This window comes from Ranitomeya imitator, chromosome 3 (genome assembly GCF_032444005.1).
Source record: "Ranitomeya imitator isolate aRanImi1 chromosome 3, aRanImi1.pri, whole genome shotgun sequence".
Lineage (NCBI taxonomy): Eukaryota > Metazoa > Chordata > Amphibia > Anura > Dendrobatidae > Ranitomeya > Ranitomeya imitator.
In genome coordinates, this window is record NC_091284.1 from 615438429 (window position 1) to 615452547 (window position 14119).

At 41.1% G+C, this 14119-nt stretch overlaps 1 protein-coding gene across 2 annotated transcripts in view; it reads right to left on the reverse strand.

Moving 5' to 3' along the window:
* The window catches only part of PIBF1 (progesterone immunomodulatory binding factor 1), a 378979-nt gene that overhangs the window by 325517 nt on the left and 39343 nt on the right, over positions 1-14119 (reverse strand). For both annotated transcript variants that reach the window (XR_011319363.1, XM_069758136.1), the window contains exon 4: positions 1493-1691. Coding sequence is in view for 1 of the 2 variants with exons in the window: in XM_069758136.1 (XP_069614237.1) it covers positions 1493-1691 (199 nt within the window). In the remaining variant the exon portion in view is untranslated. The remainder of the gene's footprint in view (positions 1-1492; positions 1692-14119) is intronic.

Here is a 14119-nt window from a genome sequence, read left to right on the forward strand (position 1 = left end):
CAAGATACTGTACTCTGAGGTTTCTCTGGATAGTTTGATCTATAATCTCAACGTTCCTCCCAGGAAATCGGTAGAGAGTCCTCTAAACTTCTCCTTCATAAGTCAGCACCTCATGCCTGATTGCTCTCCATTGGAAGAAGAACACCCGCTCTTTTCAGGACTTGCTCCGCAGAATTTCTGATATTAGGAGGATGGAATATATGATGGCTTTTGAATGCAGGGATTGAATTATTTGAGTCACTTTGGGCGCCCTGGGATTATTTTGGGGCTCAACACAATGGATCTTTCATGCTCTCTGTGTTTCTGTCTTTTGTCAGTCCTTGGTTATGTTATAGATTTAACATGGCAGGGTAATAGAATCTAGTATTACGTTGATTGCTTATGTTATGGGTTTGCTGTAATGTTGCCGGTAGTTGTCTGTGCGATCTCGCTTGTTTATTCGCGCCCATGGATACAAGTATCATTGCGTTTCACTCTGCCATACAAACGTCATGTGAATGCGGTTTCTTCAATCACTGAGCACAGCCATGTCAACAAAGACCAGGGGCAGCAGTGGAGAGGATTTTCTGGAGTAGCAGGGGATAAGTAAAGGTACCTTCACACTGAACAACATTACAACGATAACGATAGCGATCCGTGATGTTGCAGCGTCCTGGATAGCAATATCGTTGTGTTTGACACGCAGCAGCGAGCTGGATCCCGCTGTGACATCGCTGGTCGGAGCTGAAAGTCTGGAACTTTATTTCGTCGCTGGATCACCCGCTGACATCGCTGAATCGGCGTGTGTGATGCCGATCCAGCAATGTGTTCACTGGTAACCAGGGTAAATATCGGGTTACTAAGCGCAGGGCCGCACTTAGTAACCCGATGTTTATCCTGGTTACCATTGTAAATGTAAAAAAAAAAAAAAAACACATACTCACATTCCAGTGCCTGTCACGTCCCCGGCGTCCGCTTCCCTGCACTCCTCCTGCATCCTGTGTCAGCGCCGGCCGGCCGTAAAGCAGAGCACAGCGGTGACGTCACCGCTCTGCTTTACAGCCGGCGCTTACACAGGATGCAGGAGGAGTGCAGGGAAGCGGACGCCGGGGACGTGACAGGCACCGGAATGTGAGTATGTGTTTTTTTTTTTTTTTTTACATTTACAATGGTAACCAGGGTAAACATCGGGTTATTAAGTGCGGCCCTGTGCTTAGTAACCCGATGCTTACCCTGGTTACCCGGGGACTTCGGCATCGTTGGTCGCTGGAGAGCTGTCTGTGTGACAGCTCCCCAGCGACCACACAACGACTTTCCAACGATCACGGCCAGGTCGTATCGCTGGTCGTGATCGTTGGAAAGTTGCTGAGTGTGACGCTACCCTAAAACTCAAGTTCTGATTTTTAGTGACAGCAAACTGGTGGAATAAAAAGAAATAAACCTGGAAAACCCCTTACAGATGGTAAAATAAGTGGTGTGTAATAAACTCTCATTCCATCCACTCCAGACTTACCGCTACATATTCAGGAATAGAGAGCTGGTCCTCGGGAAGGCCGCTCAGATTATCATAGGCTTCCTTGGTCAGCTCCAGGTCACGTAAGCCGCGGCGTATACTCCCCGCCCGCTCTCTCAGATGCTGATTGGTTTCTTCCGACTGTTTCAGCCTTGACAGTATTGTTTCCATTTCCTTTTTCATTTGTTCTTGATGTTTTCTAAACACAATGGAAATGTTACATTAGCTTGACCCATGTGTGAACCAGCACTTAGAGGCTTGGCAAAAAAACACTTAGGCATAGGTTTATTAATTCCACCTTACACCTGGCACATCATCGGCTTGGTCTTGTTTATCAAGCAGTGTGGCAGATTGGAGCCTCTTCTAGACAGAAGACTTCCTCCCGCCACCTCTTTGTTGGGTTACTTCAGGACATGGTTTGCCACAATTTGGGGCATTCGTAAATATACAGCTATTAGAACTGCCACCAAAGTGACATGTACAACCAGGTTCAGAATTCTTGGTTGCTGTTACAAGTGCTTCTCACTAAATTAATGCAAAAGGAGCCCTGACCAAGTATTGAGTGCATTTACTGAACATACATCTCAGTAAGCCAACATTTCAGATTTTAAAATCATTATTTCAAGCTGGTGTTATAAAGTATTGTAATTTACTGAGATAATGACTTTTTGGTTTTCATTGGCTGTAAGCCATAATCATCAACATTAACAGAAATAAACACTTGAAATAGATCACTCTGCTTGTAATGACTATATAATATAGGAATTTCACTTTTTGTATTGAAGAACTGAAATAAATGAACTTTTTGATGATATTCTAATTTTGTGAGAAACACTTGTAATTTTTTTCTAAATATTAAAGCCACCTTCAACAAAGTGGGGGTACATAAATATAATGGTTCAAACAGGTACACAGGTTTTCTAATGGATATAATCTGCATTTTTGCCTTAAAATGTTTGCCAAACATGACATAATTGCTATAGAAACCCATTGTTCTAGTGTTTGAGCAGTGTTTCCATTAGCCCCTAAATTACAGTAACATGCTCGTATACTTGGGAATGATGTCATTAAGAGTATGACCCCGAGCATCTCTTACATGATACATCCAGAATTCATGTATATATTAGAATTGTTTGTTTTAACAACCCAAATATTAAAATCAAAAGAATAGTCGGCTTCACTGAACCAAAAAAAAAAAAAAAAAATAGATGTGCTGTGTAGCAAAAAATAGTATTTCTATCCCTTCCAAATTATGCTTGGAAGCACCATCTGAAATAATAAATCCTGAGCAGCTATTCAACAAGGGAATTTTCTAATCTGAAAATTAATAACTATGAACCGAAACAAAGATATAACGTTACAGGATAAATCAAGTGCGGTCAATTATCCCAAATCAAAAAGCAATACACAATCATAAGAGGAAATAAAAGAGAACATGCGGGGGATACAAAGATAATCCTGGCTACAAACCACCCAAAGATGTTTAGACCGAAGACTAATATGCTGACCGCATGGGACTGTCAGACCCCATGAAATATTGTATGGGCCGCACAGGCCGGGCTCTCCACAGTCAACATCCACTACTGGAATGATCATTGTAAAGCACACACACAAGGATTGGATTGCATTACCTCTTCTACGGAGTGATGGGAAAGAATCATAGAATGTTAGAGTTGGAAGGAACTCAAGGGTCAGAATGTACAGAGAAAAAAACGGAAGCATATTTTCGAAACCCTGTGGCAGTATACACATTGATTTGTGCTGATATTCTATATTTAGCTGATGATTATAAACGGAATCTGTCAGCAGATGTTTTGAGAGCAGCATAATGTAGGGGCAGAGACTCCGATTCCAGCGATTTGTCACTTACTGGGTTGCTTGTTGCAATTTTAAAGGGAATCTGTCAGCAGATTTTGCCGCTATAAGATGCGGCCACCGTCTTTCAGGGCTTATATTCAGCATTCTATAATGCTGTATATAAGCCCCTGGTCTGACCTGCAAGAGAAGAAAAATATGTTATATTATACTGACCCGGGGGGCGGTCCTGTGCGGTCCAGTCCGATAGGTGTCGCAGGTCCGGGTCCAACACCTCTCATCTTCAGACGCCGCTCTCCTGCTTCTTCCACGCTCCCCGGCATCAAGGCTCTTGCGCAGGTGTACTTCTCTGTCCTGTTGAGGGCACAGTAAAGTACTATAGTGTGCAGGCGCCGGGCCTCTCTGACCTTTACCGGCGCCTGCGCACTGCAGTACTCTACGGTGCCCTCAACAGGACAGAGAAGTACACTTACGCAAGAGTGCCGCACCTGCGACACCCATCGGACCGAACAGCCCTCCTGGGTGAGTATAATAAAAACTTATTTTTCTTCACTTGCAGGTTGGACCGGAGGCTTATATACAGCATTATAGAATGTATATAAGCCCTGGCCACACCTTATAGCGGCAAAATCTGCTGACAGGTTCCCTTTAATCAAACACTGTTTTATGTTGTTCAAGGTCTACCAGTTCTCTGAATGCTGAGCTCTATATAATCCCATCCCCACCACTGATTGGCTGCTTTTTGCGTATACTGTGCAGAGGCATAAGGCTTCTAATCAGTGGTGGGTGCGTGTTTGGACTACCTCGTGGCAGGTTTACTAGTCCTCTAGTAATAATCTCCTGCTGATCAACACTAAATTACTTACTGGTAATTTACCTTTCCAGAACCCATGATAGCACCACCTGAGAGGGGATCTGCCTTTGAGAGTATGTGCACAGGTTGCAGATTTGGGTGCAGAATTCTCTGCACAAAATCTGCATCTCCTGGCAGAAAATGCAGCTGCGTTTTTTATGTGTTTTTTAATGCATTTTTTAATGCTTTTTCAATGCGTTTTTGAAAGCTAAATAAAGATGTATTACTGAACAAAAAAAAAAAGATTTGCGATATCATTAATTGTCCAACCTTCTCTTTTACATTTGTCCAACCCACACTCCATTCACACAGATAGGCAGATAGATAGACAGATAGATATATATAAATATAGACAGATAGATATAAATATAGATATACGGATGGATAGATAGATCTAGAGATATATACATAGATCGATAGATATTATCTATCTATAGATCTATCATCTATCTATCTATCTCATTCTATCTATATCTATCTATCTATCTCATTCTATCTATCTATAGATAGATAGATATGGGGTAGATAGAAGGAATGAGATAGATATCTACACTGTGTGCAGAATTATTAGGCAAGTTGTATTTTGATCACATGATACTTTTTATACATGTTGTTCTACTCCAAGCTGTTCAGGCTTGAGAGCCAACTACCAATTAAGTAAATCAGGTGATGTGCATCTCTGTAATGAGGAGGGGTGTTGTCTAATGACATCAACACCCTATATACGTTGTGCTTAATTTTTAGGCAACTTCCTTTTTCCTTTGGCAAAATGGGTCAGAAGAGAGATTTGACGGGCTCTGAAAAGTCCAAAATTGTGAGATGTCTTGCAGAGGGATGCAGGAGTCTTGAAATTGCAGTAACAAAAAGCACAAGGTGTGCGATACTCAGGGACATGGCCAAGGTAAGGAAGGCTGGAAAACGACCACCTTCGAACAAGAAACATAAGATGAAACGTCAAGACTGGGCCAAGAAATATCTTAAGACTGACTTTCCAAAGGTTTTATGGACTGATGAAATGAGAGTGACTCTTGATGGGCCAGATGGATGGGCCAGAGGTTGGATCAATAAAGGGTAACGAGCTCCACTCCGACTCAGAGGCCAGCAAGGTGGAGGTGGGGTACTGGCATGGGCTGGTATCATCAAAGATGAACTTGTGGGACCTTTTCGGGTTGAGGATGGAGTGAAGCTCAACTCCCAGACCTACTGCCAGTTTCTGGAAGACAACTTCTTCAAGCAGTGGTACAGGAAGAAGTCGGTATCGTTCAAGAAAAACATGATTTTCATGCAGGACAATGCTCCATCACATGCCTCCAACTACTCCACAGCGTGGCTGGCCAGTAAAGGTCTCAAAGAAGAAAAAATAATGACATGGCCCCCTTGTTCACCTGATCTGAACCCCATAGATAACCTGTGGTCCCTCATAAAATGTGAGATCTACAGGGAGGGAAAACAGTCCACTTCTAGGAACAGTGTCTGGGAGGCTGTGGTGGCTGCTGCACGCAATGTTGATCGTAAACAGATCAAGCAACTGGGAGAATCTATAGAAGGAAGGCTGTTGAGTGTCATCATAAAGAAAGGTGGCTATATTGGTCACTAATTTTTTTTGTTTTGTTTTTGCATGTCAGAAATGTTTATTTCTAAATTTTGTGCAGTTATATTGGTTTCCCTGGTGAAAATAAACAAGTGAGTTTGGAATATATTTGGTTTTTATTAAGTTGCCTAATAATTCTGCACAGTAATAGTTGCCTGCACAAACAGATATCCTCCTAAGATAGCCAAATCTAAAAAAAAAACACCCCAACTTCCAAAAATATTAAGCTTTGATATTTATGAGTCTTTTGGGTTGATTGAGAACATAGTTGTTGATTAATAATAAAAATAAACCTCTAAAATACAACTTGCCTAATAATTCTGCACACAGTATCTATAGATAGATGTAGTAGAAAACGGATAGATGTAGATAGATATATGGATAGCTATATCTATAAATAAATAATCTTTATTTTTATATAGCGCTAACATATTCCGCAGCGCTTTACAGTTTTGCACACATTATCATCACTGTCCCCGATGGGGCTCACAATCTAAATTCCCTATCAGTAGGTCTTTGGAATATGGGAGGAAACCGGAGTGCCCGGAGGAAACCCAAGTAAACACGGGGAGAACCCAGGACTCCAGCGCTGCAAAGCTGCAGTGCTATCCACTGCACCACCGTGCTGCGTATGGGAAAGAGAATTAGAGCAGCACAAAGAAAGAGTCCAGGTGCAGAGCCCCCCAGGCAAATACCAAACCTCAATTATAAAAATCCAGAAAAATTGGAGGCAGCACACCATTTGTAGTGAAAAGGAGCTATTTAATCAGCCCAAAAAGCGACGTTTCGGTCCCAACAGGAACTTTTCTGAAGCCTTTCTATATCTATGTATGTATATATCTATCTAACATTTATCCATATATCTTTCTACATCTATCCATAGATATATATATCTATAGATCTATGAATAGATATATCTATCTATCCCATTCCTTCTATTATTATTATTAATTAGATGGATAGATAGATCTACATATAGATAGATCGATAGATATATCTATCTATAGATATACCGTATGTATGGATAGATATAGCTATGGATAGATATACCTATGGATAGATGTAGATAGATATATGGATAGTTAGATAGAAGTATGGATAGATATATCTTTATCTATCTATAAATATATCTATAGATAGATTATCCATAGATATATAATAGCAAGGCCAATGTTTATTAATGAACGTTTCATTAAAAAAAAAAAAAAAAAACGGGAAAAAAATGGCGTGGGCTCCCGGTCAATTTTCTGCGCCAGAGGGGGAAAGCCGACGGCCGGGGGCCAATATTTGTAGCCTGGGAAGGGGGTAATACCCAAGGATCTTCCCAGGCTATGAATATCAGCCCGCAGCTGTCTGTGTTGCCTTTACTGGCTATTAAAATAGGGGGACCCCCTCCCCCCAAAAAAAAATGACGTGGGGTCCCCATATATTTTATAGCCAGAAAGGCTATGCAGACACCTGTGGGCTGATATTCATAGCCTAGAGAGGGGCCATGGATATTTGCCCCCACCCCCCTACAAATACCCGCCCCCAGCCTCCCCAGAAATGGCGCATCTGTAAGATGTGCAAATTCCGGCACTTAGCCCCTCTATTCCCACTCCTCTGTAGCGGTGGGATATGGGGTAATAAGGGATTAATGTCATCCTTGTAAGGTGACATTAAGCCCGGTTAATAATGGAGAGGAGTCAATAAGACGCCTATCCATTCTTAATCCTATAGCAGTGAAAGAGTTAAAAAAATAAAGACACAGCCAGAAAAAAGTATTTTAATATTCTTAATTTCACCATACTTACCATACTCGATCGCCTGCAAAAAATTAAAAATAATAAACATACCGTATACTCCCTTTCCGCTGTTGTCCAATTAGTATCGAGCGTCCCACGACGATCTCCCCTATAGAACAGTGACATCGGGTGATGTCACTGCTCTATAGGGCCTCCAGTGACCCAATGACAGGGGACAATGGCCCCTGCAGTGCATCACTGAAGAGGTTACCTGAGTTCAGGGTCTCACTTTATGTCAAAGTTGCGTGGGAATTTTCCCACACAGCAGTGCCACAAGTAAGAGTAGGAACTATTTCTCACAGCGGCGGAGGGATACAGTGTGGAAGGATACCTTGTCATTGTATTCCCGAAGCCCCAGGAGAGCGGTCACATCAGCTGATGTGGCAGCTCTCCATGGGAGATCGTCGTGGGACACTCGTTTTAATTGGATATCTGTGGATCAGGGAGTATATTGTTTGTATATTATTTTACTATTTTTTTTTTTACAGGTGAGCAATGGCTTCGGGGATCAAGGTGATGGTGAGTGTGTACTCTATGCTGTATGTACTGTATGTGTTGTGTATATGTACTGTATGTCCATATGTATGTATTGTATGTTGTATGTACTGTATGTTGCATGTTGTACGTTGCATGTACTGTATGTTGCATGTACTGTATGTTGCATGTACTGTATGTTGCAAGTTGCATGTACTGCAAGTTGCATGTACTGTGTGTTGCATGGTGTATGTTGCATGTTGTATGCACTGTATGTTGCATGTTGTATGTACTGTATGTTGCATGTTGTATGTTGCATGTACTGTATGTTGCATGTTGTATGTACTGTATGTTGCATGTTGTATGTACTGTATGTTATATGTTCTATATGTCTATATGCATGTACTGTATATGTGTTGTTTTTTTTTTACATTCAACACCTTAGCCTGATGATGGAACTACTACTGTCCCGTCATTGGCTAATGTGTCAATCACTGTCACTGTGGCAGGCATAGCCCGATGGGACTACAAATCGATGCCTGCACACACACACACAACCCTTCGCACACACCCGGACAGCCCCACACAGCACCGCACACCAACACACAGCCCGCAGACCCCCCGGACAGCCCCGGCAGATCCTCGGACAGCCCACATACCCTGCCCACACACACATACACAGTCACCACCCACACATCTTCCCTCCTCCCGAACTGCAGCGTTTCTCGCACCCACATCTGCAGCAAAACTGCAGATCTTTTTTACATCTGCGGTTTTGCTGCAGATGTCCCCGACTTAATCCAAGTCTATGGGTGCAGAAACGCTGCAGCTCCGCACAAAAGAAGTGACATGCTGAGGAAAAAAAAAAGCTGCGTTTCGGTGCAGAGTTTTCCACAGCATGTGCACATCAAGTCTGCGGTTCCCATAGACTTACATTGGCTGTGCACTACACTGCAGATTTGATGCAATTCCGCATGGCAAAAGACGCTGTGGATCTGCAATCAAATTCCCCAACGTGTGCACACAGCCTGAAAAAGAGGAACCTACAGAATAAAAGGGCGACGTCTCTTCACTGGATCAGTTGTTCACAGAGCATGAGAAAACACCACGTAATAGTTATATACACCATCAAAGAACAACTCGATTTTTTTCTTCTAAACACTGCTTTAATTCAACACTATGAATGAAACAAAATTACCACCAATCCAGTGATGGGGAAAAATATAAGGGTGCTGTCATAGGTTCTGGAAAATCCTATTAGTGCTAAGTAATGTAGTCTTTTCCTATCACCCATGACAGCACCACCTGAGAGATATACAGAGAAACTTAAACTTAGGGCAGGACCAAGCCTGTAGAACCCCTCTAAAGGAGAGATCAACAGAAGATCCCAAACTAAGCCTATAAGGTCTATAGAGGGTACAAGGTGAAGACTGTGTCGCAGTCCTACATTGTTAGATGGAGACAGCTGCTTTCTCTGCCCAGGAGGTTGAAATGGCCCTAGTACAAAGAGTTTTCAGGTCTCCTGGAACTGCCTTATTACTTGCAGAATAGTCTAACCTTATAGCCACTTTAATCTAGATAATCCATCTAGCTAGTGTGCTTTTAGAGGCTTTAAGACCTTTTTATTTTTAAGGTCTTTGAAAGGAACTAATAGCAACTGACGTCTTTACCATGCTGTTGTGGCCGAGATAAACTCTCAGACTTCTAACATCTAAAGTGGTAATGCTCTTCTTTTGGAGTCCCAGGATTAGCACAGAAAGAAGGGGGCACAATCTCCTGACTTCTATGGAACTTGGAAGCTGCTTTGGGAAGATAGGCCGGTATTAGAATGACCCTACGTACTAGGCTCTGTGCAAAGGAATAGCAGACAAAGCTTAAATGTCACTAACCCTCCATTCTGAAGCCAGGGCCATCTGGAGAATAGTCTTTAGTGTAAGGACGTTGAATCCATGCGTTTAAACAAAGACTTTGTTATAGCTGCCAGATTCAGATCTCAGGGTGCCCACTTTGGATTGGAAATAGGCTTAAATCCAAATCTCGCCTTAATGAGAAATTCAACGGTTATCGGCCAGATCATACTTCTATAAAAGCACCCAGGGCCAATACCTGGACCTTAAGAGTACTAATGGATAGTCCTTATTTTAGCCCCTTCTGGAGCAATTTGACTCTATCTTCTACACCTGCCCCTGACCTGGTCAGAGATTCCTTCCATGTCCTGCCATATATTTTTGTCATTACTGCAGTGTGATTAAATTTGGCAAAGAACTATCTTTTAGAAGCTTATTTTCAGGGTGGATTTGATTTAAATCTAACTGATTTAAATCATGATTTAAATCACGATTTAAATCACTAGTCAGTAAGGCTTGATTTAAATCAGTGATTAAATCAAAGTTTCTACCTAAACTAGTTCTTGCTACTTTAACATGCAAGTAGATGAAGATTTTTAGAATCACTTTTTATATTACTTTTTTCTCCCCAGTTTAATGGGTTAATCATTCATATTTGGACACCACTGTTCTGTTGAACTTAGGAAGGAGAAAAATAATCCTGACCTTAATAACAATTTAAATAGATTTATTCAACTGAAACAATAACAACATTACAGCATAAGTTATTTGCTTAAACAAACATCCATGTTTGTTAACTAATTTGGCTAAGCAAAATATATATATATTATAAGAAACTTAGACTGTCAGCCCAGCCGACACATGAAAAACTTAAATACTACTGTCCCTGCTGTCCTCTGTAGCTCACTTGTCGTCATCTTCATCATCATCATCTTCTTCTTTGTTCCTATTCATAATCTGGAAAAGAAAAACAAGCTTTCCTGCTTTATTGGGTCCCAACCGATTTCTCAATTTAGAATGAATGAGTCCAAAGGAAGAGAATATTCTTTCAACGCCTGCAGAAGAAGCTACTGCTGTTAAAAGTGAAATCATTACTTGAACAGTCTCTAAATCCAAGCGCTTAAGTGACTTCCACCAGTTTACTGGTGTGACCTTCCTTAAAATATCTTCAGCAAACATATATTTCTTGAATGGTTCCCCCTTAGCTCTGAAGTTTATTATAGTTGGCATTAAAGATGGATGATTGCTGGATACCCATGTCATAGCTAACTCCTCTTCCTCAGCACTTAGGTTTTGACCCTGATATTGGATATTGACAATATTTGCCAAAAATGAGCTGGAGTCAGTGCTTGTCCCATTCGTTTGTTTACTGCTTGTAATTTAATTCTGTACATGTGTAGTTCTGTTTTTAAGTGTTCACTCAGTTCCTTCCAAATTTCAACAGCATCCGCAATAAAACAGCTATTTTTCTGTATTTTGTTTAAAGCTTGAGAGATGGGTTTCAGGAAGCTCAGCATATGTTCAACATTTCTCTTAAGCCCAATGTTGAGGATTTTGGCCGTGACAGTGCCATCTATTTTATCTCGATTTTCTTCACAAAGTGTCATCAGAATAGGCCAGTTTTTGATATACTGCTCAAAACAGTCCACCACAGAGTTCCATCTAACATCTTGTGGGAGCGTTAGCTTGGTTCCACCCATCCTTTTCAGAGCTGCTGCAGCAAAATGATTATTAAGGAAGTATTTAGCAATTTCAACAACATTAGCCTTTATTTCTGGAACACTTAAGTCTTTGGCTAAGAGGTGCAGCAAATGAGCACTGCAACCATATGTTATTAGCAGCTTTGTATTCCCTCCCTGCTCTTCTAAATCTCTTCTCATCTTGGATACGTTTGCAGCATTGTCAGTGACCAAACTGCGTACTAGACATTTGAATTTTTGTTCACATGTTGTTATAGCTTTTACTGCCACTTCTTGTAAGTATTCTGCTGTGTGTGCATTTCCTGACGTATCAGTTGTTTGTGCAAGGAAGACTTTACCTTCTTCTGTTGTTATACAAGCACATACAATAGGATCATTGTGGACATTACTCCACCCATCAATACTTAGGTTAACAATTTTACCCTCCAGAGCTGTTGCACATTGCTCCATTTCTCTGTCATACACTTGATCCAGCAGTTTCCCTGCAACATCAGCTCTGCTGGGTGGACTGTATCCTGGTCTCAGTGACTGAACCATATTAATGAAATGTGGGTTCTCAGTCAGACAGAAAGAAGAGTTTGTTGCACAAATAAACTGGGCAATTTTTTCATCAATCAACTCTTTTTCTAATCTGCTAGTTCTTATCACAAACCTATCTATGGTGGTTCCAGGAGGTAAAGGTTTTTTCTTCCTTTTGGGTGATGGTGATATGTGGCTGTGGGTGTCTGATGATGATGCTGCTGCTAATGAAGCACTATCCTGGATGGATAACTCTGAAACTGTAGAACAGGATGATGGTGATCTTGGAGGTGGATAGTTTCCAGAATCCATGAATTCCCCTAAACAAAAAAAGTCAATGCTGTTATTTTATTGTTTATACAATTTCTGCTTATTGTACACAACACATCACTGCCTCTGCCCCAAAAGGAATATTTGTTTTTCTTCATAACTGTACCAAATGACAGTAACATGCAGTAATAATAAGAAATATAATTTTTCTCACACATGACAGTTCAGTCTTTAGAAATAGGATTCAATAAAAATGTTCACCAACCTGAAGATCCTGCCTGTTCAGAAGTGTTTCTTTGGTCATCTTCATCACCGCACTTCTCATGATGTTGCCTCATTCGCGCCACCAGGCCTTGCATCTCTTTGTTGCATCGTTTGCATTTTGCACGCATGCCTGCCTTACCGATAGGCGAAGGAGCTTCATTAAAATATTCCCAAACTGGGTCTCTTTTACGGCCTGCTGCCATTATAAGGAAAGAATGTAATAAACCTCAGATAGTACACACAAACAGATCCAGACTTGTCTGTCTGTGGCTATGCTGCAGTATTGTGCTCAAAGTTTCACTTTCATTTTCTTGTCTGCTTGCCCTTCCTCCTCCTCACACTTAGATTCACATTCTTCTTGTGCTGTGCAGATCTATTCCACTCCAAACAATCAGAAACATATTGTCTAACTTCTTGGACTTGGCACTGAAGGGGTTGATTCTGTATTCATAGGTTTGTAGAACAATAGGATTAAGGTCTTTTTCTCAACTCTGTTCATGTTGTAACATTTTTGCCGTGAAGAAGAGGCTGGGACCTCTGCGGAGTCAAATTCAGTTTTGAGAACTGCGTAAGTAAAGCGAGCATCTGTGATAATATAGGAGAGAAACTGCCCACTAATCCTACAGAAACCTCTGGAAGAGCATGGCATTGTGAATGTTACACATATACAGCCTTTATTCTACTGAGCTAAACAACTCAGCTTTATCTCATGATGGAAGAACCTTTGGATGGTAAAATATTTTCCTCAAAAAGCAGTTTATTGAAAAAAATCCGATTTAAATAAAAAAAAAATCCGATTTAAATAAAAAAAATCCGATTTTTTTTGATTTTTTTTTAAAAAAACATTGATTTTTATCCACCCTGCTTATTTTCAAATTCCATGCCGTTAAATACATAGTAACATAGTAACATAGTTAGTAAGGCCGAAAAAAGACATTTGTCCATCCAGTTCAGCCTATATTCCATCATAATAAATCCCCAGATCTACGTCCTTCTACAGAACCTAATTGTATGATACAATATTGTTCTGCTCCAGGAAGACATCCAGGCCTCTCTTGAACCCCTCGACTGAGTTCGCCATCACCACCTCCTCAGGCAAGCAATTCCAGATTCTCACTGCCCTAACAGTAAAGAATCCTCTTCTATGTTGGTGGAAAAACCTTCTCTCCTCCAGACGCAAAGAATGCCCCCTTGTGCCCGTCACCTTCCTTGGTATAAACAGATTCTCAGCGAGATATTTGTATTGTCCCCTTATATAGTTATACATGGTTATTAGAACGCCCCTCAGTCGTCTTTTTTCTAGACTAAATAATCCTAATTTCGCTAATCTATATGGGTATTGTAGTTCTCCCATCCCCTTTATTAATTTTGTTGCCCTCCTTTGTACTCTCTCTAGTTCCATTATATCCTTCCTGAGCACCGGTGCCCAAAACTGGACACAGTACTCCATGTGCGGTCTAACTAGGGATTTGTACAGAGGCAGTATAATGCTCTCATCATGTGTATCCAG